The following is a 26,390-nucleotide window of genomic DNA, read 5'->3' as shown; positions in this document are numbered from 1 at the left end:
GAACCTTTGGGTGATAATGGCCGACATCTGACCCTCAGTGTTTGTCCAGGCCTCCCTCTCGTGTCCCTTAGCCATGCGTGTGCTCACGGCCATGAGCACTCACATGGCGAGGGTAGTAATTACAGGGGACTGATTTCCCTTCTTTGTTCTTTTCTGTATTTCCTAAGTTTTCTAGAATACGCCTGCACGATCTTTTATCAGAAAATGGACTGAATTTTTCCAAACTGAAAACAACTCCCTTCCCGCTAGAAAGATAACAAACTTGCAGAAAATCCAGACAACACGGGGAAACCTAACGCACAAAATAAAACCATCCCAAGTCCTTCCACCTGGACACAACCACTAACACTCTGCTGTGCACTTTTCCGGACTCGTCTGTAATCCCACAGCCGCCACATTTGATGAGATTAGGACCTTACCAAAGATGCTGTTAACACCTCCTTTTCTCAATGTGGTGCCTATGGTCCCACGTTAGCAACTGTAGATCGACTGTGGCTGTGTAGAATGCCACTGAATGGGCGTGCCATGATTTAGCCTGAATGGTGGAGAGTTAGGTTGTTTCTCAGGTTTTGCTATTCTAAGCAATGCTCTGGTGAAGAGATGGGTACAAATTCCTTTGCACTTGTGTGATGACCTTCCAAGCATCGGCTCTCGGGAACAGAATGGATAGGTCCACGCATCCTCAATACCTCCTCTTACTATGAAACTCCCCTTCGGAAGGGTTGTGTCAATCAACACCCCCATTTCCCTACAGCTCTCCAACACCGGGGGCTGTCTGCCTTGGCCATTAACACAGGCAAAGAATAATGATACCTATTTGTTTGTGTCTCGTGACTAATGAGGTTGAACATCTATCGTCTGAACATGTATGAAAAGCTTGCTTGTATCTTTTGTCCGTTTCCCCATTGGTGTGTTCGTCTTTCTCATTTGTTTGGAAGGGCTCTTTCTATAGTAGGGATGTCAACCTTTATCATCTGTTCCCCAATTTATCGCTTATCCCTTGAATGTGTTTGTGGCGTTTTTTGGTCCAACAGGATGCTGCTTCCCAACCTTTTCTTTTCTTTTTCTTTTTGATTTTCTTTTTTAATGTTTATTTCTGAGAGAGAGTAGGGGGGGAGAGGCAGAGGGCAAGGGGGACAGAGGATCCAAAGCAGGCTCTGTGCTGACAGCAGAGAGCCTGATGCGGGGCCCAAACTCATGAACCATGGGATCATGACCTGAACCGAAGTCGGACGCTTAACCGATTGAGCCACCCAGGTGCCCCCGCCCCCCAACCTTTACAATGCAGGGCGTGTGCGCACAGCATGCTGGGGTGAATGGACGAGCCGTCTGTCTGATGTGGCTCTGGCCACCCCAGGCCCCATGCATCTTCCCTGCGGGTGTCAGAATCTTGGTACCTCTGTAATCCATTCATACCACATTATTTGGGACTCTCCGGGATAGAAGAATACAGTTATTTGGGCAATTAGAAATGGCTGTACAGAGCCTTAGTGGGGGTGGTGGGGAGACTCTACCCCTAGACTAAAGGGGCAGTCTCCTAGAGTCTCCCAGACGCAAATGGTGTCTTCGGGGAGCCCTGAGAGTGTGCACACGCGTGTGTCCCCCCCACCCCGCACCCCCCCCCACGGTCTGGGTGGTGGCCAGTCCTCACCTGTCTTCCTCTGGGGCATGTGGCTCGGCCCCCGCCTGGTGCTGGATGTGGGCCATCTCCTCGCCTTGTCGTTGCTTCCTCTTGTCCCGGATGCTCAGGCAGATGGAGAGCAGCAGGAGCATCACCCCAGCCCCGACCAGCACGTAGGCCACGGAGAAGGTCTTACTCTTGAGAATCCCGCTGCCGATCTCTGTCTTGTTGTTCCCCTGGGCGGTCGGCTTTTCGGCGGCGCTGAACCCGGGCACCAGGTTCCACATGGCCATGATGACCCCGAGAACCAGCATCCCCAGGCCGATGGCGGTCAGCGCATAGTGGGAGCCGTTGGCCTTCGACTGGGCCATCATGCCGGGGTGGGGGGGGGGTGCGCAGGGCAAGGCCCGGCTCCAAGGAAGAAAATCAATAGATAAGGGCGGCAGCAGCAGCCAAAGCAACCCAAAACCCGCTCAACGCCCTGCACAAAATCCCTAGGGCCACCCCAAAGAAACAGCAGCTGAGCTCTCGAGGGATGGCTTCGGGCAAGTTCGAGGCATCCTGTGTGGACGGCTGCGGCCGAGAGGTCTGGAAGGAGAAAGCAGAAACAGGAGAGGGGAAGATCAGTTCGGATCTGAGACGCTCTTGTGAGCACAGCGGCCGTACTGTTGAAGCGGCCACGAAGCAGGACGGAGCCACGGGCTCTGGCGGGGCCTCGCCTTTGATGCATTCCAGATGTCTTACGTGCTGCGCTCGGCTCCTTCTGTGAGGCTGCGGAAGGAGGGCTGACCCGCCTACCCCGCCCGAAAAGGAAAAGCCGGACCTTTCCATGCAGGAGACCAGAAAGGTCAGAGCTCCGGGTCCTTAAAACAGTTTGTGGAATTCAACAAAGTGCGGTAGAGTCTGAGCTCTCACTGGGTCCGGCGAGGAGCGAGAACGAGGGGGAGCCTGAGCCGTGGTCAGTAGCGGTACCCCAATCGCCTGGGTGACGGGCATCCGTCAGTGAAACGTCCCAGTCCGCACAGCGTGCGGTCCGGCTACCACCTTCGATGGCTCCCCATTTCCTGCAGCAGAAAATCCAGGCTCCTAGGATCACGCCCGTGACTGCCTCCCCCCACCATCTCTCACCTCGCCCTTCTCTGCACGCCCCCCCGCCCCCCAGCATCTCTGCTGTTCTCTGGTCACCCCTGCTCAGCTGCCCCTTTCCGTGGGCTCCCACAAGCCCCCGGCAGCGGCTGTGGCCAGTCTCTCTCTTCCTGTGACACATCGTCTTTATCTCTGCACCTGGGACATAGAGGGACTCCGAACACGTCTGCCGATTCATTGAATGAAATGAACAGAGAATCTGAAGCCGTCCTGTGAGACTAGCTTCCCTTCGGCCATATGGAGTTTTGTTTTCCTTTTTTTTAATGTTTATTTTTGTGTGTGTGAGAGAGAGAGAGAGAGAGCGAGAGTGAGCATGTGCACAGGGGGGCAGAGAGATTGGGGGCAGGGGGTGGGCAGAGGATCTGAAGCGGGCTCTGTGCTGTTAGCACAGAGCCTGACAGGGGGCTCGAACGCACAAACCATGCGATCATGACCTGAGCCGGAGTCAGACCGTTACCCAACTGGACCACCCAGGTACCCCGGCGTTTTGCTTTTCTTAAAGGAGCAGAAGCCTGCCCATTCCTCATCATAGCTGCTGTGCCCGGCTAGATGAGACACCTTCTTCCCCCGAAGTGGCTCGGAGACTCTGTGCTAAAGGGAGCAGCCCCTCGTCCCGGGATTCCACAACCATTTGTTGTCTGGGAAGAGTGAGCAAGACAAGCAAGTCCCCTGAAGGTTTAGCTGAGAACACTCTCAGGGGCCAGGAGGACCAGCGAGCAGCACCCTTCCTGGCTAACTGCTCCTCAGAACGTTATTCCTGGGACAGCAACCTTTGTAGAATAGTAAAACTTGACAGATGTTTGGCTGGGCAAGGTCCTGTTTTCAATTGTGCATTCTTTCCAATCTTTCCAGAAGGACGGCTAACCAGGCCACTTGAAATCCAACGCCGCAGAGATATTTTCTCATCAAACAATGGGCTCCATCTGAAACTGGCCACTTGGTTAAAAAATACTCCAAAAATATTTGGGATAATATCCTTTATCGGCTTGAGGTCTGTTCCTTCTTTTTTGCACTCGACAAATATTTCTTGCGCCTCTGCTAAGCAGTGTTAGGCACTGGAGAAATACTGGTGAGCAAGTTAAGGGCTGGTGGGGCTTCCGGGACAGCAGGAAAAAGTCCACAAGGAATAACAACAAAATGGGAAGAAAGTATAGAAGCTGGAATTTGGTAGGTGTGTGTCCTACGGAAAGTCTCCGTGAGAGAGAAGTCCCACTTCACATAATAGGGTCTGCACCCTGTTCGTGCTGTCCTATATGTATTTGTATGTATGCATATATGCACGCATCCTGGTGTGTGAACATGTATGTGTGTGCGTGCAGGGCACTGAACAAGGATCCATTCCGCTGCAGCCAGTGGCGGTGGGACCAGCTGAAAAGTCTACCGTATACACAAGGGTATTTGTTTCTTACGATATCACTCACAGCCAGCAAAGAGAAGGATGAGGGGATCGGCGGTTCTGCCACATGGACCTGAGATGAGACCGGCAGGGGAGGGGCGGGGCGGGGGCTCTGGGGGTAAAGGTTCAGCCTGAGGCTGGTGTGGGAAGCAGATTAAAAAGCCCATTACTGAGCACCTGCTAGGGGGCCCTACAGGTAGGCCTTGAACGTGGGAGGCTGACAGTGTGTTTTCTAAACCAGTGATCGGGGCCACTTTAACATCCCACCTTCCCTGCTCTCTCAACTCCAGCTTTGCCTTATCCTGTCACATGAGTAAAACAAGCCTCAGATAAGAGTCACCGACAGAGATGCAAATGTCAGGATTCACACATTTGCGCCTGTTCAATTGTCAGTGATGGAAAACAGGCACCAACACCCAGTGTGGGTAATGGTATTGGGATAAGTCATTTCACACAATTTTTCTAAGTGGCAAATTTTGGCATTTATGGATCAAAAGTCTCAAAATGCTTATACCGTGCGGCTCTGGAATTCCAACTTGTTAAGAATTATGTACAGGGCAAGGATGTTCATCATACCTTCGTAGCAGTGGGAAACTGGAAGCTACTGAAAGAGCCAATAATCTGCATCTGGTTAAATAAAATATGGTACGTGTGCTTATTACATTACGGTTTCAAGCCGGCTAATGATACGTTTTAAAGTCAAACAAGGTTAAAAAAAAAAACAAAACCGGCACGTGCAGTGTGATTATAATTTTAAAAATTCTATACACAGACATGTATATATGAATACATGGGAAGGAAGACTGGATCCTTCCTACGTTCAAACAAAGAGACAAAATATTTTCACACATGCAAACATGTTTGTAAAAATCTCAGAGGAGGGGCACATTGCAAATTTAGCAATGATTGCTTCCGAGAACGGAGAGGGCGTCGAGCGTATACCTTTCACTCAATTTCTGTAGCTTGAAGGCGTTACAACCAGAACAGCGTATTGTTGCAAGGCAACATAGGTTGGTGGTTAAACATGAACTTTGGAACCAGTTTGGAAACTGGCTGCCTGAGCTCAGATCCTCACTCTACTTTCCTAGCTGTGTGACTTTGGGCAAGTTACTTAACCTCCCTGTGCCTCAGTATCCGCCACTGTAAAGCAGAAATAAAAGCCTTCTAGTATTCACCTCATAGGAGAGTTTTGACAAGTGAACAAGGAAAGATACATAAAGCACCGAGAACTGTATGTGACCAGCACAAGAGTCAGTCCTTAGAGAAAGGTTTGTTATTTAATATTATTTAAAGCTTGCATTGTCAATGGGGTGAGACCACCCACGAGGGGGGCAAAGATTACATGGTGTTGGATATTATGATGGCTTGGGGCCCTCCATAATACATAAACAGATACACAAACACTATTTGATGTATTATATTAAATTTCAAAACACTCAAATGATGCATACCACGGTGGTTTAGTTGTGTGTGTGTGTGTGTGTTGTGGGATTAGAATGATTTTTGTTGTCTTTTTCTTACTGGGAGACTAAGGACTGGAAACAGAAACGGGCCTGTGGTGCCTTTAGAGTGAACAAATGAAATAAAGGTTTCTGGGTTTTGGGTTCGTGGCAGGGTTACGCTTCCAATGGTCGCTCAACATCGCTCGTCGATTGCACGCTCCCTCTGGAGCCCAGGATCCTGTTGGGTTCACCAGGGATGTGGAAACCCAGCTCCTGAGCTACAGCTGATGGCTATTTATGTTGTTTCTGGCTTGCTGACCCACGTTATATTTAGCATGATGTTCTTTCCCTTTCAAAAATATGGAAAGAAGCTAATTTTGTGCTCGGAGGATTTGGACCACATAGTTTCCAACACGTCCTTAAAACAGGGCAGCCTTGGCAGGCAGACTAGGGTCCCAGCTCAGCCAGACTCATGGACCCATCGCGGCTCATGGTCAAGGCTGCGCTCAAGGATAAGTGAGTGATTCTACACCCGGGTGTTCAAGAAAAGTTGTTAACTACTTAAGAGAAGCATCTACCTGTTGTTACCTGGGGTGCTCAGGGCAGGCTGGGAAACAATTCTTCATACTAAAATCTTGAATCAAGGACCCACCTGTAAAAAACCAGAAACACAGCTTTCTAAGTAAGTGGTGAGAATTTCTTCTCCTTTTTTTTTTTTTTTTTAATTTTTTAAAAAAACGTTTATTCAGTTTTGGGAGACAGAGACAGAGCATGAGCAGGGGTGGGGCAGAGAGAGAGGGAGACACAGAATCCGAAGCAGGCTCCAGGCTCCGAGCTGTCAGCCCAGAGCCTGACGCGGGGCTCGAACCCACGAACCGTGAGATCATGACCTGAGCCGAAGTCTAACGCTTAACTGACTGAGCCCCCCAGGCACCCCAGCGGTGAGCATTTCAATTTGAGATGCTTCCTGGGTGGGTGGGTATGTGTTTTCTTTGCTTCTTCTTGGGGGAGGGAGGGCATCGGTTGGGGTACCTGCAAGAAAGATTGTCCCCAAAGAAACCAAGACTCTGGACCAAAAAAGTGGGGCCGCGGAAGGATGACAGTCCAGTAGCTGCATTTACCAGACCTTATGTGGTTTTATCTGTCTTACACAAGTGCTCTGGAGACTCCAAGAAGAGGAAACACTCCCCCAAGTCATTTTATGAGGAGTGTATAACCTTGATCCCTAAAGTAACTAAGGACAAGGCAAGAGAGGAAAATGACAGGCCCATCTGATCCACGAGCACACAAACAAAAATCCTAAACAAAATATCAGCAAATGGAATCCCACGATGTCTTTTTAAAAGCAGACAATTACATAATACATCACCATCAAGTTGGGTTTATCCCCAGAACGTAGGGTTGGTTCAACACGAGAAAACCGAGTGATGCCAGGCACCCGGAAAAAGCGTGAGCCACGACAGCATTATCCAGTGGAGTATTACATGGCCATGAACACAACCCGCAGCTACATGCACCGATGTGGCCTATTCTGGCAAGCGCGAGGTTGAACGGGAAAGCAAACCCGGCATGTTTCCATTTATGTGAAGTTCCGAGCGAGGCAAAACCAAACAACACGCGTCTATTTTTGTAATAAGAGGAAGAAATGCAAAGGTTGCCAAAACTAAAATTCAGGATCAGAGCGACCTCCCTGGAGGAGTGAGACACAGTGCCTGGGGAGGGTGAGAGAGAAGGGTACGTGGGTGTTTACTTATGACGTCATTCCTTAAACTTCATAGATATCTTACAGGGGCCTTTTCGATTGATTGAATTATTTTGCGGTAGGAATTTCCAAAACCATCAACATTTTCCCACACTCGTAGCATAAAATCCAAACTCCCTCGTCCCACCAGATTGGATTGGCTCCTGCCTCTCTCATTTCTTCTCTCTTGGCTCATCAACCCTCCGTGGCTTCTGTTCTGTTTTTCACTCACACCAAGCACGTCCTGCCACAAGGCCTTTGCGCTTGGTCTGGCTACTTAAAAACAATTTTTTTTAATGTTTATTTAGTTTCGAGAGAGAGACATATGGAGCGCAAGTGGGGGAGGGGCAGAGAGAGAAGGAGACGCAGAATCCGAAGCAGGTTCCAGGCTCCGAGCTGTCAGCGCAGAGCCCGACGGGGAGCTGGAACCCGTGAACTGCAAGATCATGACCTGAGCCAAAGTTGGCACTTAACCGACTGAGCCACCCAGGTGCCCCTGGTCTGGCTACTTTTTACTACTTCTGTCTCTCACCTCAAACTCCACCTCCTCCAAAAGGATATCCCTAACCACTCTGTATAAAATGCCCCTCCTTCACCCAGCTACTCTTAAGCCCCATGCTTGTTGGTTCCCTGATGACATTCCTTCCCATGGACGGATGACATTACCTCACCATTTAATAGTATTGTTTTGTTTTCTTGTAGGCTCCCTGTCTCTCCCACTGGAGTATAAACCCCCTGAAATAAAGCTCTTGTTAGGGAACCCAGCAGGTGCTTAATAACTAACTCTTCATTGAATGAATATCTCGCAAGTTAAAAAGTTTAACCAATGTCCCATTATCAATTTGGGGAAATTCCTAGTCCACAGTTGGCACCGAGGGGGAGAGGATTCGTCAGAGCAACTTTCAGGAGTATCCCGTGCACAGACGGCTTGCCGGCAACATGGGAGAGGTGCCCAGTTAATTGTGATTTCCATTCTGACCCAAAGTGGTGACTCTACCAATGTCCCCTGGTGTTCCTAGGCAGGAGTGGGCAGGGGTGAGAGCCCTGAGCCTCCTTCCTTTTGGGCAGCCGCTGTCTTCCCTCCCACGAGCACCCTTGGCCCAACCAGAGCCAGCATGGATTTCCGGGGTGGGGGCGGATAGTCACAGCTCTGGACACTGGACGCCCCACTTGGCTGACACCCGAGGGTAGCCACCCCACACCTAGAGGGACTTGCTATGAGTCTGGTATGAAGACAACACTTGGAATAAAATTGAACGAAAGAAAGGGAATAAAGGCTCTGCTCTGGCTGAAATGGAGCGAAGGGCCCCAAACGATGGTAGAGTGTTCCCTGGCCCGGTTCCCGCTGAACCCCAGAAATTCTCTGGAACGCAGTTCAGAAACCAAGAATCTGATCTAGACCCTTGAGTGGCCACGAAGCTTGCCCCCTGGCCCCAGAAGGAAGGCACAGCTCCAGCCCATCCAACCTTCCATGGGAGGGGATCTCAGTCCTGGCAGAGTGACCAGTTCCCAGGACAAAGAGCCTCCTTGACCAATCTCCCTGTGCCCTGAGCTCTTCCTGCCAAGCTGCATAATTGGGAAAGGGATCCCCAGCTGCATTCAGGGAACCAGGCCACATTCCCATCACAAAGGAAGAACTCAGTGGGGGCCCCCTGGGCCAAGTTTCAGCCCCTAGTCCCTTTTGTCACCAAGTTCCGGTCCCATGCAGGGGGGAAGGTTGGGGGGACCGGGAGGAGAAGGGCTCTGAGCCACCACTGCCTCAGCTCCCCTCCAGCCTGGGAGTGTCAGGCCACCTTCCTACCAACCAAGGTCAAAGGCATCAGGTTCCCATTCGTTCAGAGCATGTTCTTGTAGACTGAGCACTCAGGAAGAATGAAAGTCATGTGGCCAAAAGAGTCATAAAGGTAGAGGGGAGGGAAGAGGGTTGCCTGGGCCCCGAGAGAGCTGACTAAAGGAAAAGGTGCTAAGCAATCTGCAAGGCAGAGCCACAACTGTAGGAAGAGTAGTGTAAGTCCCAGCAGCAGCCATCCTTCAAGGAGCGAGGAGCCCACTCTCAGAATCTCAGAGAGGTTACATAATTCGTCTTAGGGCACACAGTGCTAAGCAGCAGGCGAGATTCACAATCAAATCCTGCTGACTTTGCCAATGTTCCTCCTTCCCTTGCACCACACCGCTCCCTGGGCAGGGCAGGCGGGCCAGAAACGAGCACGGCAGTTTATTCTGGGAGATATTTCATCACAGAAGCACGAGGGGTAACAGGTGTCCCTTTCTTTTAAAATGGCTTTCTAAGGAATTTGCATCTGACAATTGCTGGGTCCCTATTGTGTGCCAGGGGCTTTGGGGGACACACGGATGTGTGAGATACTTTTACAGTCCAGCAGGAAGACAAGTGATGCTTTCTTATAGGAGGGAAGTCAGCATCAGGTAAGAGTGAACGTGGGTCGGGTGCCGACTCTGTGCCAGGTCCTCTGTCCAGCTCCTTCCGCGTACGATCACCTGATCATTACTATTTCTATTTTACAGATAAGGACACAGAGGCTCAGAGAGGTATAGTGACCTGTCCAAAGTTACACAGCTAGTATACAAGGCAGGTATAAGGCACGTCTGATTCTAAAACCCATAAATCACAAGGCAGTACTGATAACATGGGGCACAGGGAACGAGCCTACAGAAGGGGCAAGAAATTACCTTTGAGGGAGGTGGGGGAAGGAAGATCCAGAAGCTTTGCAAGGCCTTGAGGTGTATGTAAATTTACCTTGGGTGGAGTTTGGGGGTAGGAGGGGATTAAGGGCGATCTGTGGGGAGGGTTCAGTCTGAGAAACTGCACAGAGATGGGAGAGGGGACGGTTCCCAGAACCTAACACTTGCTGCACTGAAAAGAGGCAGTTTTCCCCTCCCCAGTGGAAGATCTTGGGGAATTTTTTTAAAAAAATGTTTATTTATTTTTGAGAGAGAGAATGAGAGAGAGAGAGGGAGAGAGAGAATCTGAAACCGGCTTCAGGCTCTGAGCCCGACGCGGGGCTCAAATTCACCAACAGTGAGATCATGACCTGAGCCGAAGTCGGTCGCTTCACCGACTGAGCCCCCCAGGCGCCCCAGATCTTGGTGAATTTTATAAGAGCTGACATCTCCAGTCTCCCCGCTAATCCATTTAAATATCGGCGCCTGATCCTTAATCGGAAGATAAATTCATTCTGAAGACTCCAGGAGCCATAAACAGAAGCAGTGAGTTAAACCAGGTATCTAGTCTTTGGGAGCTTGACAAGGTGTCTCTCCCTAAGCAAGTGGCTGGCGTGTGACCCTATTTACAAGGCTGGCTGGCACCAGGGAGCCAGTCCCGAGGGCTCCGGCCACATTCGATATTTCTTGGGAAATGTGACCTCGCTGTGTGTTTCCCTGCCAGGACAGAGTCTGGTGCCCATGAGACGCAGGGCAGGAAGCAAGGCTCCCATCATCCTCAACTCAGTGAGTCTGACACCTTGATCCTCCTCCAGGCTCTGGGGCTGGGCCGCCAGTCGCCTCCCTCTCTGGAGAGCAAGGCCGAGCACGGGCACTGACCACCCCGCCCGGGCCCAGCATGCAGCCAGCTGCAGCCACCTGTTACTATTTCCTGTGCTCCTTCGGGCTCACGCGAAGCGCTCTGCGTGCGTTGAACTCATTCATTCCGCCCAAGCATCGTATGAGAGAGGCGCTCTTATCCCCACCTTGGTCCGTGTCATCGCTGAACGCACTGAGGCACAGAGAGGTTGAGAAACCTGCCCCGGGTCTCACAGCGTGTAAGTGGGGGTCCTGTGCGCAGCCCCTCCTCATCCTCGAGGCAATAGGACACCAGCCTTTCTGCCAAGTCACCAAGACAGGACCTGTTATCAGTCCCACCAGTGAGGCCAGCAACAGGTCATTCCCCAGAGACAGGGAGCCCCTGCGACTCCGCTGCTCGCTTAGTGTGCTGGCCAACCCGGGCACCACGTGGACATAGCCTATGTCCTTGTGCGGGTCATCTTGGACGCTGACCTGCTTCATTCGTTTCTCCTCCCCAAGAGGCATTTTGCAGCAAAAAGTAGGCAGAGGGGAGAGCTTAAATCAGGGACTGCAGAGACTGTTTCCGAGTATCGAGCGCTCCCAGCACGCACTGGGCTTCCCAGCGTGGACTCTGGGCCCCAGGCCGTGTTCCCATCTCGGCCCGGCGGCTTCAGTCACCGAGAGGCCTCCTCTCATCACCGTCCGCTTTAGCCGTCTCACTGGTCAGGGAGCCGGATGGGGATGGAACTCATGGGTTGTTACGCGTTACGGGCTCAAAGTGTGGGGGTATAGGTATTTATTCATTCGCTCAACAAAACATTAACTGGGCATCTACCACGTTCCAGGGCTTGCTGTAAGTGCTGGGGATAGAGGAATGGCCAAAACGGACGGAAGGCCCTGTCCCCGGAGAGCTCACGGACAACCACCTGTCTGGGAAAACTCCATCCCGTGCTAGATGGGAAGACAAGCTGAGAACAACGACACCCGCACCTGACACGGAGGCCGGTGGTAGGGGGTGCTGGGCGGGGGGCGGGGGGGACTTTAAATGTGGTGGTCAGGGAGCACAGTGACTGAGAGAGTGTTATTTGAACAGGGCTTTGAAGGAGGCCGGGGAGGGAACCATGTGGCTATTTGGGTGAAGGACATTCCAGGCAGAGGGAACCAAAGTAAAGAGGCCCCGAGGCAGGAGACTGTCTGGCTGTTTCCAGGGACAGTAAAGCTAGAAAATCAATGAGTGACTGCATTAAGGGTTTTCCTGCACCTGGTGACGGGCAGAGAGGAACCGCTCCGGGTGTGTTAGCGGTCATTTCCAGCCTATAGAGGAAGTGAGCATCCGTCATTTTTACAGAGGCCCGGAGGGGGTGAGAGGCTAATTCAAGGCCATTGGAGTTGGGGGCAGAGAAGAATCTGGGGTTCAGCTCAGGCCTATTTGCCACTCACCCCTCTGTGTCTCTCAGAATTTGGGAGAAGGCATGTAGGAGGCTGAATGATGACCTCCCCCCCAAATATCCCAGTCCTAATCCCTGGAATTTGTGACTGTTAACTTTAGGTGGCAAAAAGGACTTTTCAGATGTGATTAAGTTAAGGGGCCTGAGATGGGGAGATTAGCCGGGATCATCCGGGTGGGTCCAATTTAATTACAAGTGTCCTTACAAGAGGGAGGCAAAAAGGTCAGAGGAGGAAGTGAGAGATGTAAGGTCGAAGCAGGGGGCTGCGGTGATGAGGGTATCACTTTCTCCCCTCTAGCCTCCAGAAGGAACCAGCCCAGCAGACCTGCTGACTTTAGCCCGTGAAACTGACCGCAGGCTTCTGGCCTTAGCAACGGCAAGAGAGTGAATCTATGTTGTTTTTAGCCACCAAGTTTGGGGTCATTTGTTACAGCAGCCACAGGCAATGCACGCAGGGTACACCTTCCCCCGGCACCTGCTAATTCTCAGACCTTCTCTCGTCCAGCGGCTCATTTAATCGGACACAGTTCCTTGATCCTGATAAAATGGACCCCTTGGTGGATTTTGCACCTCTTCCTCGCGTGGCCAGGCTGGACGGAGGAGGGCTGGGCAACCCGGCCCTCCTGCACCGCATTTACATTTTAACCAGAGATTTCTCCGGAGGCAAGCCTGCACTCGTTCTGACTTGGCCGGGGTAAAAACCGCGGCAAAGGCATGCGTCCTCACGCTGTATCAGCAGGCACCCGCTCTCCTGGTGGCCCAGTTCCTAAGCCCTCAGGACAAAGCTAGGCAGGCGTTTATTTTATGTGGTCCTTACGTGGGGGTTTCTAACCCAGACTGGAGGTGTGTAGAGAGGACAGGCAGACCGTTGCAGGCCGATGGATGCTGCAGAAGCAAAGCCCTCCCTGTTCCCAGGCCTTTATCAGGGCGGCCCTTGATTGGGGAGGGCAGGACGCAGTCTGAGAGCGGTCATCCTGCCCATATCTGGACATTTTCTTTTTTAGCCACAGTGATGCCGCTTCCACAGAAGCGGTTCCCAAACCTTCTGCCAAGCGCCTTTCTGGAATTCGCTCAAGCTTGTCCAGCCCTCTCCCAGCCCTCTCTTCCCTTGCTACCTGTGATTCCCACTGAAAGCCCCCCAGCCAGACCTGCTTTCTCCAGCCCCGGCCTCCTCCTGCTTCCGGTTTTCAGGATGTCACTAGTCACACCAGATTCTTTTTCCACCTGTCACCTCCTGGGATCATAGCGGCAACAGTGAACGATCCCCTAAGCATTTACCAAGTGCCAGGCCCGGTGCTGGGTGCTTTCCGTGCATTTATTGTTATTGCTATTGATTGTATTTAGACAATTTAATATATCATATTTATTACTTAAAATAATTATTTTTAAAACTTATTATTCATGATCACATTAAAAAAATTTTTTTAATGTTTATATTTATTAAAAAAAATTTTTTTAACATTTATTTATTTTTGAGAGACAGAGACAGAGTGTGAGCAGGGGAGGGGCAGAGAGAGGGAGACACAGAATCCGAAGCAGGCTCCAGGCTTTAAGCCATCAGCACAGAGCCCGATGCGGGGCTTGAACCCACGAACCATGACATTGTGACCTGAGCCGAAGTGGGATCTTCAACCGACTGAGCCACCCAGGCGCCCCTTCATTATCACATTTAAAATGTCCAAGAACCCTGAGGGGAAGGTTTCTAGAGTGATCCCCATTTCACAGAGGAAGAAACTGACGTTCAGAGAAGTTGAGACACCTGCTCAAAGTCGTCCAGCGAATGGCACAGCAAAGATCTGAACTGGATATGTCTGAGCCGAGAGCTAGCTCACTCCACCACCTGCTGCCTCCCAGCGCCCCACGTCCCCACGGGGAGCCCCCTCCCCACACCCTGGCTGCTTGGAGCCCTTCCTAGGCTGACCTCAGTCTCTGTGGTCAGGTGGTAGAATTCCTTGTTTCCCTTCGTGTCATTTCCCCTCCATAAAAACCAGCTTCTCCCCGTGTGAGTCACTCGGCCCCCTGCAATCCTGATACTCATCTGGACATATTGTAAATAATTGACGCTGGAATGTTTAATCATAAAACTGGGGCTGAGGTTAAAACGGGGCAGCCCGCAGGAGATGGGGACGAGAATAACAGCTCACGGGGGAGGCGCGCTTTGTGGGGCTTGGCACCTCTTTCACGTTGGGAGAGGGAGTGAGAACGACCCTCGGTCGAGTGCTCACCCACCTCCACGAGCGGGCGTGCTCCCCAACATCGTTTGCCTTGTTGCTCCCAGCAACCCGGGAGGAAAGCGCTACCCCCACCATCCCCCTCCGCCGAGAAGTCAGGGCACAGCCCGCGCACGGGGCGGGGCTCGATCCCCTCTGTCTGGCGACAATCAGAACAGAGAGAATCGACCTCACAAGGTTGAGGAGTGAGTGTTTTATCCACCTTAGGTGAACAGAGCTAGCTAGGTATACAGTAAGTGCCAAGACACGGCACAGGGATGATGGGAGGGATGACATTTGGATCCTACACTCGCCACCACCTGCTCCCCCAGGTTGTAAGGCCTCCTGGGAACTGAAAAAGACTCTGTGCTTCCTTGGCAGCCAGCACGTGACGTTGAAGCGGCCTCCTCCTGGACAGATAAGCCCCGATGAAACTCCCGAGGCGCAAAACCGTTTCTGGGGGGCGCCAGAGGGCACGCCTTGGCTGCCCTTCCTCCCCGCCGTTCTGGTCTGTAAACGCCAGTCGGGCCCCCCGCTCACGTGCTGGAAAAGGCGACGACCTCCTCGGGATGCACCAGAGCCAGCTGGCTGGAGCGACACGTCACCTGGAGGGCACAGCTCACCTCCAAGCTCAGTTCACCTGATCTTTTCTTCTACCTGTGCTGGAGGGCGGGTAGTGCCGACTCACTGGCCGGATATCCTCAGTAGGGTGGTTTTGTTCGGGCGGTTCAGGGTTCCGAATATCCACTCTGCCCTTCCTCCGCTGTGAGAAAACTCCTGATGCTCAGTTTTCCGGGGCTTCCCAGAATCCAGACCATTACCCAGCCTCTTGAGAGGCTCGCCGGGCCACATGACTAGGTTCCACCCAATGGGACATAAGCAGATGTGTGTATCAGGGGAGGGGGACGTTCAGGAAGTGTTCTTAAGTAGAAGGGACATCTCCCTCTCTCTCTCTCTTTTTTGCACCTTCCTCCTTCTTACTGACTGTGGTGCAGATGTGATGGCCGGAGCTCAGCAGCCATGCTGGAGCATGAAGTAGAGGATGGCAGAACAATGAGAGAGAAGGAGCCCGGGTCCCTGGTGATTGCTGAGCCACCCTCCCAGCCCCAGACTGCTGAACTCTGGACTCTGTTTACATGGAAGAAAAACAAAGGTTTATTCTATTGAACCTATTGTTATGTAGGGCTTTTCTACACCTACACCAGCCCGGGCCTGGCTGAATAGTAACAGTGAATTTGTTTTTATTTATAAGCCTAACAGCTAAGCCAAGGATAGTGCCAAAAACTCCACCTATAGAGTTTATTTAATCGTCACACGAACTCCAAGGGACAGAGGGTATCGTCCCATTTTACAGGTGAGGACACTGAGGTCTTGCCTAAAGCCATATGGCAGGTCTGACTCCACTCTCCCATCCTGCCATTAAGCAAAGATAACCAGAGGGGAAGTATGGCCAGCAGACTCGTAAAGTGGGCTCACAATCCATACCTCCTGGTGTTTATGCCCTTGCGTGACCCCTCCACTTGAGTGTGGGAGGAATCTTGGTTTGCTTCAGGCCAGTAAAATACAGCAAATGTTGGGATGACGGTTATTATGTGAGATTATATCACGAAGGACTGTAATGCCCACCTTGCAAGGAGACCTTCTCTTGCTTATTGACTTTAATAAAGCGAGTAGACATTTTAAGGGAGGTCCATTTGGCAAGGCCTTGAAGTAGGCTCCCAATGACAGCAGCAGTAAATGAGGCCCTCGGTCCTACAACTTGAAGGGAGCAATTCTGCCGTCAGCCAAGACAGCTTGGAAGCGGGCCCTTCCCCACTCGAGCCTCCAGATGAGAACCCATCCCTGGCCCACACCTTGACTGTGGCCTGGCAGAGGACCCAGCTAACCTGTGCCTGGACTCCGCACCCACAGAAACTGTGAAATACAAAATGTGAGTTATTTTACGCCACTAGGTTTGTGGTAATTCGGTATAAAGCACTAGACCAAGAGGGGAACTTTTGTTGCCAGTGGGCTCTGGCGAGATTAGGGGAGGTCAGTGAAGGAGCCCATCTCCTGGAGAAAGGGGCGAGGACCGGAAAGGGTGGAGAAGTCTGAAAGTCAGGTCGAGAGGCTGGCAACAGTGGGAGCGAAGCCTGGAGGCTGGCTGTGGGCAGATGCGACTGTGAGATAAAGGCACGACGTTCCAGAACCAGACCTGGGCCACAGAGCCACGCGCGGATCAGGAAGGGGGGCGGGGGGCAATGGAAGCTCAAGGCAGGACTCTGTATGACTCCCGGCTCTTGCACTCAACTAGCTTATATCCTATAGAGCCTCGGTTTTCTCATCTGTAAAATGGCTGTGACTATACCTTTCCAAAGGGATGACGCACAGAGAAAGTGCTTGTCGGTAGAGCACTGGCCTAAAAGCAACCTTCACAGGAATGAGGGGCACGAGAGACTCAGCGCGGGCTCTCTGGGCGCTCGAACCTTAAGAGGGGAAAGAAACCAGTCTGGACGAAGAAGCGGAGAAGGGCTCCTCAGGCAGAGAGGCGGGGAGCGGGGATCACAGGGCCCAGAGGTTCCGGGAGGCGGTGCAAGGAGGGAGGGGCAGTGGTAAGCCTCACCACGTACCCTGGAGAGGCTCAGAGGATGCTGCTGTTTCACCTGGGCCATGACCATTCTCTATCCTGGTGGAACAGCACCCTGATTTTCCTGTGCCAGGACCTCCCCGCTCTCAGTCCAGTGTCTGGCCCTAACTCTGGCCACTGAGGGCATTCCCCACAGCAGGGACGGTTGCTGGGAGACAAGGAAAGTGGAGTGGGGGAGGGGAGAAGAGGGGACTAAAATAGTAGCGACGATCATAAAACGGGAGCGTGGCCTCACGTGGCCACTGAAGACGGTGTGGCACAGGTGAAGGGCTGGATTGACCCAACCTCCTGAGCTGAGGCCCAGCCCCCTCCGCCTGCCACCCCACAAAGAGACACGCTGGGTCCCTAATCCTGCAACAACCCAGCCGCAAGGAGCCGCAGAGCCGAGAGCGGCCAGTATAACCCCAAGCTGGACATTAGCGGGGATGGACGATGGCTGCTGAGCTCCACGGGGGGGGGTCATGACACCAGCTGCACCCAGGTCGCTGTCTGGATGGGCGTCTGCCATATCCAAGAGCCGCACTGTCCAATACAATAGGCACGGCCACACGCGGCCGGTGAGCTCTCGAAACGCGGCCGGTCTGTACTGAGATGTGCTGTCAAAGTATAAGCTACAAACACCAGATTTCAGAGACACAGGAGGGCAACAAGATTATCTCGTTAATATTTTAAATCAATTTCGTGTTGAGGTGATAGGTGTATCAAGTTAAATAAAACTGATGATTTTCACCTGTTTCTTTGGACTTAAAGAACAATGTGGTTACAGGAAACTGAAAACGACACCTGGGGCTTGTATTCTAGCTCTAGGGGATGGTGCTGTGCTGGAATATGAGTTCTCCAGGGCGGAGACTTTGGTCTGTTTTGGTCACTGCTTTCCCTCTGTCCTAGAAGAGGCCTGGCACGTGCCCGAGGAGCCTCATAAATGCTGAACGAACGAATGAATGAGTGAATGAATGAATGAATGGCATGACAGAGTAGTATCGTGGAACATACAGGATTTTAGAGTCTGTCCAACCTTTGTTTAATTCTGTGTGCCTCTGGCAATGCCCTTCACCTCTGTGAGCCTTGTTTTTCTCTGTAAAAGGCAGATGCTGGGGGCGTCTGGGTGGCTCAGTCGGTTGAGCATCCGACTCTTGATGTCGGCTCAGGTCATGATCTCGTGGTTTGTGGGTTCGAGCCCCGCATGGGGCACCGCACTGACAGCGTGGAGCCTGCTTGGGATTCTCTCTCTCTCTCTCTCTCTCTCTCTCTCTCTCTCTGCCCCTCCCCTGCTCAAGCTCTCTCTCTCTTTCTCTCTCAAAATGAATACATTAAAAAAACTTAAAAAATTAAGAGAAAAGGAAGATGCTGCTTTCAAGGGTCTGGTGACACAACCTAAGCCAGCTCTGGTGTAGGACTGGCACACTGTTAGCTGAGGCTGTCGGCGGGTGTGGAGGCCCGAGGGCTCTGTCGGAGAGCCGCTGCTGTGTGCGGTGCGTGAATGAGAAACCCAAGTTAGGCTCCAGGCTGTGGCCTCCAGCAGCTGCTAAGAGGTTTACCCCCGAACAGAAGTGCCTCCCCTATCGATCCCGTGGCTGGGAGCGCAGCGGGTTTCCCCATCCAGGCAGGCACCTGCAGGTTTGAAGAGGGAAGCTGAGAGCCGGCGTCAGGAGAGGCACGCACCTTGGGCGTCTGCGTGGGCCGTGATCGAGAAACCCCCAGAGAGATGGGACACGCTGTTCTGTGGGGCTTCTCAGGGTCTCTTCCAGAGGAAAAACAAATGGCTAGTGAAAATATGCCTGCATTTCAGACGCGCGACACGGGAACACAGAGGGACAAGGAGGAGGGAGCCGTGGGTGTACTAACACCTAGCGGGGGGGCTGGGGGTAGGGGGGGCTCTGGGGGCCAGTGGGAGGCTCTGGACCTGTGACTGTTCATCACCGGCCTGCCAATGCAGGGGCAGATCTGAAAAATGACCACCGACCCTCTCCTGAGAAGGGCTGTGTTCGTTTCCTGTTGCTGCTGTGACAAATCACCATAAACTTAGCGGCTTAAAGCTACGCCAATTCACCCCCTTACAGTCGTGGAGGCGAGAAGTTCTAAATTGACGGTGTCGGGGCGCCTGGGTGGCTCAGTCGGTTGGGCGTCCGACTTCAGCTCAGGTCACAATCTCACGGTCCGTGAGTTCGAGCCCCGAGTCGGGCTCTGGGCTGACAGTTCGGAGCGAGCCTGGAGCCTGCTTCGGATTCTGTGTCTCCCTCTCTCTCTGCCCCTCCCCCATTCATGCTCTGTCTCTCTCTGTCTCAAAAATAAATAAACGCTAAAAAAATTTTTTTTAAAATAAAAAAATAAAAAAATAAAATGACGGTGTCAGCAGACCTGCCTTCCCCCGGTGGATTCAGGAGAGAATCTCTTTCCTTGCCTTCTTCAGCCCCTGGAGGCTGTCCACACTCCTTACCTCCTGGCCCCCTCCTGTCTTCACAGCACTCCCCGGCCATCTGTCTCCATCACCACACCTCCCTCTCTGACACCCCTCACCCCTGCCCCCTCTTACAAGGACTCTTGCGACTACAGTATGCCCCCCCCCCCACCCCGGGATAATGTGAATCTGCAAAGGCCTTTGATCACGTAAGGTAACATTTATCACAGGCTCTGGGATTAGGTGGACATCTCGGGGGTGGGGGGACATTATTCGTTAATGAATGTGTTATCCAGCCTACCGTAAACGCCCTTGGCACAATCCTGTCCAATCTCGGGTTCACTGGCCTTCCAGGACTGTCCTCCAGGATAAGAAGCCCCGCTCTGGTATCTCACAGCACGGCTCTTGGAGCCCCAGGGGTACCCGGCTGTAGACAAGGCACGTCAGACGCAAACTGCAGGATTATACATTTTACAAAAGGGCCTTTTGTTTTCAAAAGCATGTGTCTTTAAATCATGATAAGAACAGCTAACGTGCATTGCTTACTCTGAGCCTGGATTATCTCACTGAATCTTCACAAAGAAGCGGCCACCATCACCCCCATGTTACAGATGCGGACACTGAGGCCCGGAGAGGTTACATAACTTGCCCGAAGTCTCATGTTAATAAGTAGCAGAAGGAGGCTGTGAACCAGATGCTCTGAGTCCAGAGTCCCTCTAAAATCCTGCCTCTCATCTGCCCCCAAGCCAGGCTTTGAAAGAATAATGAGTTTTTAAAATGTCTATACAGTGCTTGTGTGGACAAGGCCCTCCTTTGTCCACTGTCCGCAGCCACGGTTTGGGGTTGCCGACGGAAGAGAAATGGGGGGGGACTTGGGTTCGTCCCCCGCCACTCGGTGACAAAGACAAACACCAGCGTCTTCAGTAACCTGCTCGGAAGCCGAGGGTCAGGGCTGAGGGCTGACCTTGCACCTCTCCGCCACCCGGGCTCGGCCCTGTGACCCGGGGCGTCAGGTCACATGTCCCAGGACTCTGTCCCTTTCTCGGACGCCACAGCACCGTGTTGGGGGTTGCAATTCCTTCCTGGCACGAAGCTGGACACTTGAACGTCATTTTTGTAATCATCCAAACACTCCCTGGCGGCCCCCTCGTCCCCACTGTACAGCAAGGAAGGGGGGCTGAGGTTGGTGAGCAGGTGCACGCTGCTCCAAACCGGCGCCGTGCGCATTTGGACCCGGATCATCTGCCTGGAAGCCCCACAGCGGGTGTCCCCATCTCCAGTGCATCCGCGGGTGTCCCTGCCGTGTTCCCACCCCTTAGGCCGGGAGCTATGCCAGATGGTCTCTACCCTGCAGGGGGCCCAGGCAGTGCAGGACTTTATGACCCCGATTCACCAATCAGTGGAGGGACTGTAACCACACATCTGGGCATAGGATTACCGAAGCAAAGGTAGCCAGAGGGGGGAGGCACAGCACAAGTCAAGACTGCTCTCCGAGTCAGGAGAAACGTCCAGGCTGAACAATAACAAGGACAATGACTAACAATAATGATGATGACCCTGAAGATAAAGTAGCCCCTGTCTCCTGAGTACCGCCCACAAGCTGGGCTAGGCTGGGGGATGCGCCGGGGAGGGTGGAGCCTGGGTGGGGGGCAGGAGCAAGGCTGCGGACCCCTGGCTCCTGGCAGTCTCCCCACAAACATTAACTGGGCGCCCACAAGTGCCGAGCAGAAGTCCAGGTGCTGGGGGACGAGCACACAGGCCCTCTCTTTACAAAAATCCAGGATCAGGTTGGAAACTCCCAAACAGGTAATCGAGGGTTATCTGTGATTATCACAAAAGTCTCTGCAGGGACCCTTTAAACGAGGCCCTGCTGTGCTCTCCACAGCGCCAAGTTGTCCAGAGCCTGTCGCACAAGTCACTCCCAAGGAGTGTCCCCGGAGGTCTGGGGACCGGGCTACGCTGGGCCGCGGGAGCCAGGCTGCCCAAGGCCACCTGGACCAGGACGCAGGTGCCATGTGGTCAGGCGGGTGCTCCTCCCGGCCCTAAGTCTGGGCGCGACCAAGCCTGGCCAATCAGATCTTCCCATTTCTCAAAGGGCGGGGCCTGGGCCAGCCAGGACCAATGAGACTTAATTCTTCCCGGTTGAGGAAATGCCCTTGAGGGGAACCCCCAGCGGGGCCCCTTCCTGGCTGGGTTTGCCAGAGGGACTGGAGGTAGCTGGTGGCCATCTGGTCCTCCCCTTTGGGGGGCGGGGGGTAGGCTGCTCCAGGAGGGAGCCAGCGTGGAGGAAATGTGAGCGGAGGTGGACGGTGAGCCCGATGCCAGAATCCATCCAGGGGGACCTTACCGATGTTGGATGAACCCAGATAAATCCTCTTGCCTAATAAAACAATAAAATAAAATAATGACTTAAAAAAAAAAAAAAAAGCCCCCAAAGCAAAACCAAACTGGCCAGTTGCCCCCATTCTTCCCCTTTCTGAGGCAAGTTTGGTGCCAGCGAGTGAGCAGGGATCACCGCCCTCCGCGAGGCCCCACCCCCCTCACATGTGCTCTCGGATCGCCAAGTCAGGCCCCGAGCACCTGCAGAGGGAGGCGTAGGCGTTCTGGAACACACGGTCAAGAGTCAAGGTCTGCTTGCAGGTGATAGGATCGCCTTCCTTGGTGGGGATGTTTTGAGGAGTCATCCTCAGGGTCACTGTCAGGGTCACTAAGACAGCTCTCTGGCCTTGGCAGTGACTGAAGAAGGATGTGGTCCCGGGACTGAAAGCTGGCAAATCTCTCCCTGGGCCACACTGCCCTCCAACATGCCACCCCGATAGATGCTGTCATAAATCACGAGGTCGGGAATGCCTCTAGGCCGTTAGCAGGAATTACAAGGCAGAGAGGAGAACCAGGCCTGCCCTTGGAAACTTACCAAGGTTGTCATGCACATCTAGCGAACGGATACACACACAGGAAGAAAGAGGGAAGCGGGCACCGGCCGAGCCTATAGGGACAGGCAGACGCATCCAAGGGGACGCCATCGCTCTACCCTGTGGGCCGGGCACTGTGCCGGGCACCGAGAGGGCGGTCAGCGGCACTCTGCCCTCAGCCTCCCGCAAGCCCAAGAGGGCGGAACAGAAGAAATATGAAGGGGGGGCAGGGGGCAGTGGCCAGGAAGAACAATGAGGCACAAAGGACAAAAAGGAGGGAAAAGTGAGCAAAAACGGAGTGACCCCCGTGAAAGCACAGGAGGAGGAAGAAAGGCCACTAGACTCAGGGGCAAGGAGGACCCGGCCCCTGACAGGCAAGGGGGTGGTTGGGGAGACTGCTGGGGGGTAGGGCGCAGATACAGCACCGGGGTGTGGGTGAATTCTTGGAAGGGGGGTGAATCCCGTGCTGGGTACCCACTGGGCGGCTCCTGCCTCTCTGGTCAAACAGCCAGGCCTTTGTCCTGCGGCAGCTGTCACAGGGGCGGGCCCAGCATATGCTCTGTGTGCACAGGTGGGCCAGCGGGCACAGAGGACTCCAGACCCCGCCTGCTGGGCAAACACCTGCCACCCCACATTCGCCGCAGTGGCTGCTGAGCACAAAGGGGACCCAGCAAGCAAGTGGGGCCCTGGGGAGAGGCCGCACCCTAGGATGGCCCCCCCCTTCCCTTAGGTCAAGGCCAACCTCCCCTGGACGTGGACCATGAAGGCCTCCTCCGTGGCCTCCCTGCCTCCTGGCCTGCCCTCTCTATGCTGCTTTTAGGCGGGTCTTTCCAAAAGGCAAATGTGATCATACCACCCTCAGTCAAGATCCCTCCATGGCTCCCCATCACCCTCCTGGCCCCTAGCACCTGCCTGCCGCTCCCCCCAGGCCCGGGCTGATTTCCATGCACTTTCCACACACAACCTCATTTCATCCTCCCGACACCCCTGTGTCTCACCCCGTTCCACAGACAGCTGAGGGTGGGAGAGGGTAAGTAACCCGATACCAGCTTCCCACCTTGGCAGAGTCACCGTCCTCATCTGGGCTCAAAAGCCAGCTCAGCTGTGACTGCTGGCTCTCTCTCGTCCTTCCCATCGGCCCCTGTCATCCCCAGGGTCCATCTCTTCCTTCTTTCTGTTTCTTTTCTACTCCAGGGTAGAGCCTGACACCTCACTGTCCCTACCTGGCTTCCTACCCGCGCGGTCTTTCGTTTCTGTCCAACCCATCCAGCATGCTGCTGCCATTTTGATCCTCCAGAAACGGGCTTTTTCATCCTGTCACTCTCTCGCTCAGAAACCCTCGGTGGCTCCCCATTGCCAGAGGATCAAAGACCGAAGTCCTTAGCTTGGTGTTCAGGCCCTTCTGCCCAGCTCGAGGGGTCTGGGAAACAGGTGAGGAACCTTCCCAAGGAGCCAACCTGAGGCATCCTGGCCTCGCTAGGGGTTCTTCCTCTCCCTGCTGGCCTGCTGGGGCAGGGAGGGGCTGGCTACCACAGACCATAGCTGTATTTCAGACACTGAGGTCCTCGTGGCTGCCAGAGCCGACCTCCCTGGCCTGTGGGGTCCTTGCCTGGGGTTTTCCAGGGGCAGGGAACACTTATTTCCACTTTGGGGGCTCCGTGGGGCCTCCTGAAGGACGGGAGCATGGGGACAGGCGGGTGGTCACAGCCTCAGCACTCTGAATCTGAGACTCCGCACGGCTGTGGGGCTCCACGGGCAATGGGGTTACCGCCTTTCCCTTCTGCCACAGAAGGGCATCAAAGCAAAACAAAACCCAAACAAAAAGTATCTTCTCTTCTCCTACTGCCGTCTAGTCATGGCGGAAAGGTGACAGTAAAAACAGTAGGAGAGAATCTTGGGAACACAGGGCATGCCCTTAGATGACATCGATTTTTATTTGGGGAAAATTTAATACACTGTCCTTCGTCTTCTAATTCTGCTGTGAATTGATGAAGGGATTCTCACCCACAGGCCAGAGTCTACATGCAGCATTTAGAAGCTACAAGGCTAAATTATGTCTCCCTCGTCAGCCATTGTAACCAACCTCTCATATGGATGTGACCAAGGGAAAAAAAATCAGAAACATACACTGTTACCACGCATCGTATTAAAAATCTGAGATTAAAATCCCAATAAATTAAGAAGAGACAATTTATTATAAAAGGATTGTCCCACTTACAAGGAAGTCTCAGGCCTCAGTTTTCCCATGTGGGAAATAGGAGGTCGGGTGAGACTATAGACTATCCCCAAATTTCTTCTGGCACTGAAATGCTCAGATTTCCTAAATTAGTCCCTGGTAAGAGAAGGCCTGTATCATAACGATATGCAGGGTTTTTGTTTGTTTGTTTGTTTGTTATTATTATACTTTTTTTGGGGGGGGGGAGGGGCAGAGAGAGAGGGAGACACAGAATCCGAAGCAGGTTCCAGGCTCTGAGTTGTCAGCACAGAGCCCAACGCAGGGCTTGAACTCATGAACCGTGAGATCATGACCTGAGCCGAAGTTGGACGCTTAAATGACTGAGCCACCCAGGAGCTCCTATATGCAGTTTTTAGAGAGCTCTTTAGAGAAAAGAATTTCCCAAGTTTTAGAGGAAATCGGTTTTGGGCTACTTGCCCACCTCCTGGCCCCTCTGGCTGGGCCGTGACCTTCATCTTACGGTGAGAGCAGAACAGATTCGGCAAAACAGATGCCCCGCCCCCCCTCCCACTAGAACCTCCCCCAGAACCTCCCCCATGTTTTGAACACTTGCCTCCAATATACGGGAATCTGCGTACATGCACAGAATACCGCCTGGACGGCTACGTAGCAAACCCAGCGGTTATCTTTGGGGTGTGGGTGGGGTGACAAAAGGGGGCGATGTCCTTCAGACCTCCTACAGCCTCTGCACCAGGCTTTCTCCACCCCAGCGCCACTGATGCGCCTGGCTGATAATTCTTCGTCGTGGGGGCCATGCTGCGCATGGCAGGATATTTAACAGCATCTCTGGTCTCCACCCACTAGCTACCAGTAGCACCTCAATCCCAGCCGGGACAACAAAAATGTCTCCAGACTTGGCCATGTGTTCCCCGGTGGTGGGAGAGGGGAGATGCCCGTGCCAAGAACCACTGCTCTAATGATTGGTTTAAGATTTTTGTTTTTAAAAGAAGCGTGTGCAGTACGTTTTATTAAGACGATTAAGGATATCTCCATTCAACACTCTGGCAGGTGTTCTCAATTCTCTTTGCCCCAAGACGTCAAATGCACCCACGTCCACATACACGGACACCTACTTCCGTCGCTGGAAGTATCCATTACCCGGATATCTACATCTGCCTCCTGCGTGGTCCCCCTGCTGCTGCCCTTGCCCCCATGGCAGCCACAATGAGCTTCCAAACGTGCCCTTGAGTATGTCACTCCACTGCCTGGCTCCCTACTGCCCTGAGAATAAAATCCAAACTCCCCACCTGCCCCCCGGGGCAGGCTGTTGTCTGGACCCCGGCCCCCTCTGCCTTCTTCCAGGCTCTGGCGGCTCACGGCGGGGTCCCCAGCTTCCCGGGCAGCCCTGGAGCTGGTTAGAAAAAGCAGAATCCCAGGTCCACCCCAGACCTCCTGGCTCATTTTCTGCAAGGGCATCGTCAAGTTCGAAAAGAGCTGCTCCAGTCTGCTCCTCCCCCCCCGCTCCGACCACACTGCCCGTCACTACTGGCTCCTTCTCACTTTTTACTCACACGTCGCTCTCATGGCGAGGCATTCCAACGTCTTCGATCGAGTAAGTTGCCTCATGTGATTCCCTATCTTGGCGCCCTGCTGGTTTGGGACACAGCTCTGAGTGCAGCCTGTAAGCATCTTGTTGGTTTACCCTGTGTTTTGTCTGTCTCTCTCCCCCGTATCCCACAGCCCAGAATAAGCTGA

General features: G+C 53.2%; 1 protein-coding gene across 6 annotated transcripts in view; it reads right to left on the bottom strand.

Annotated features, from left to right (window-relative positions):
• TMEM51 (transmembrane protein 51) overlaps positions 1–26,390 on the bottom strand; it is a 54,310-nt gene that overhangs the window by 1,602 nt on the left and 26,318 nt on the right. For 2 of the 6 annotated variants that reach the window (XM_042952105.1, XM_042952106.1), the window contains exons 2-3: positions 6,194–6,257; positions 1,652–2,209 (exon numbers count right to left, since the gene is read on the bottom strand). In XM_042952105.1, coding sequence (XP_042808039.1) covers positions 1,652–1,995 — 344 coding nt within the window. In that variant the 5' untranslated portion in view covers positions 1,996–2,209; positions 6,194–6,257. Of the gene's footprint in view, positions 1–1,651; positions 2,717–6,183; positions 6,258–26,390 lie in introns of those variants that run through there. The other 4 variants (XM_042952104.1, XM_042952109.1, XM_042952107.1 and 1 more) reach the window with 3 other exon arrangements.

This window comes from Panthera leo, chromosome C1 (genome assembly GCF_018350215.1).
Source record: "Panthera leo isolate Ple1 chromosome C1, P.leo_Ple1_pat1.1, whole genome shotgun sequence".
Classification (NCBI taxonomy): domain Eukaryota; kingdom Metazoa; phylum Chordata; class Mammalia; order Carnivora; family Felidae; genus Panthera; species Panthera leo.
The sequence above is the reverse complement of the archived record's forward strand: the minus strand, read 5'-3'. Positions and strand labels throughout refer to the sequence as shown.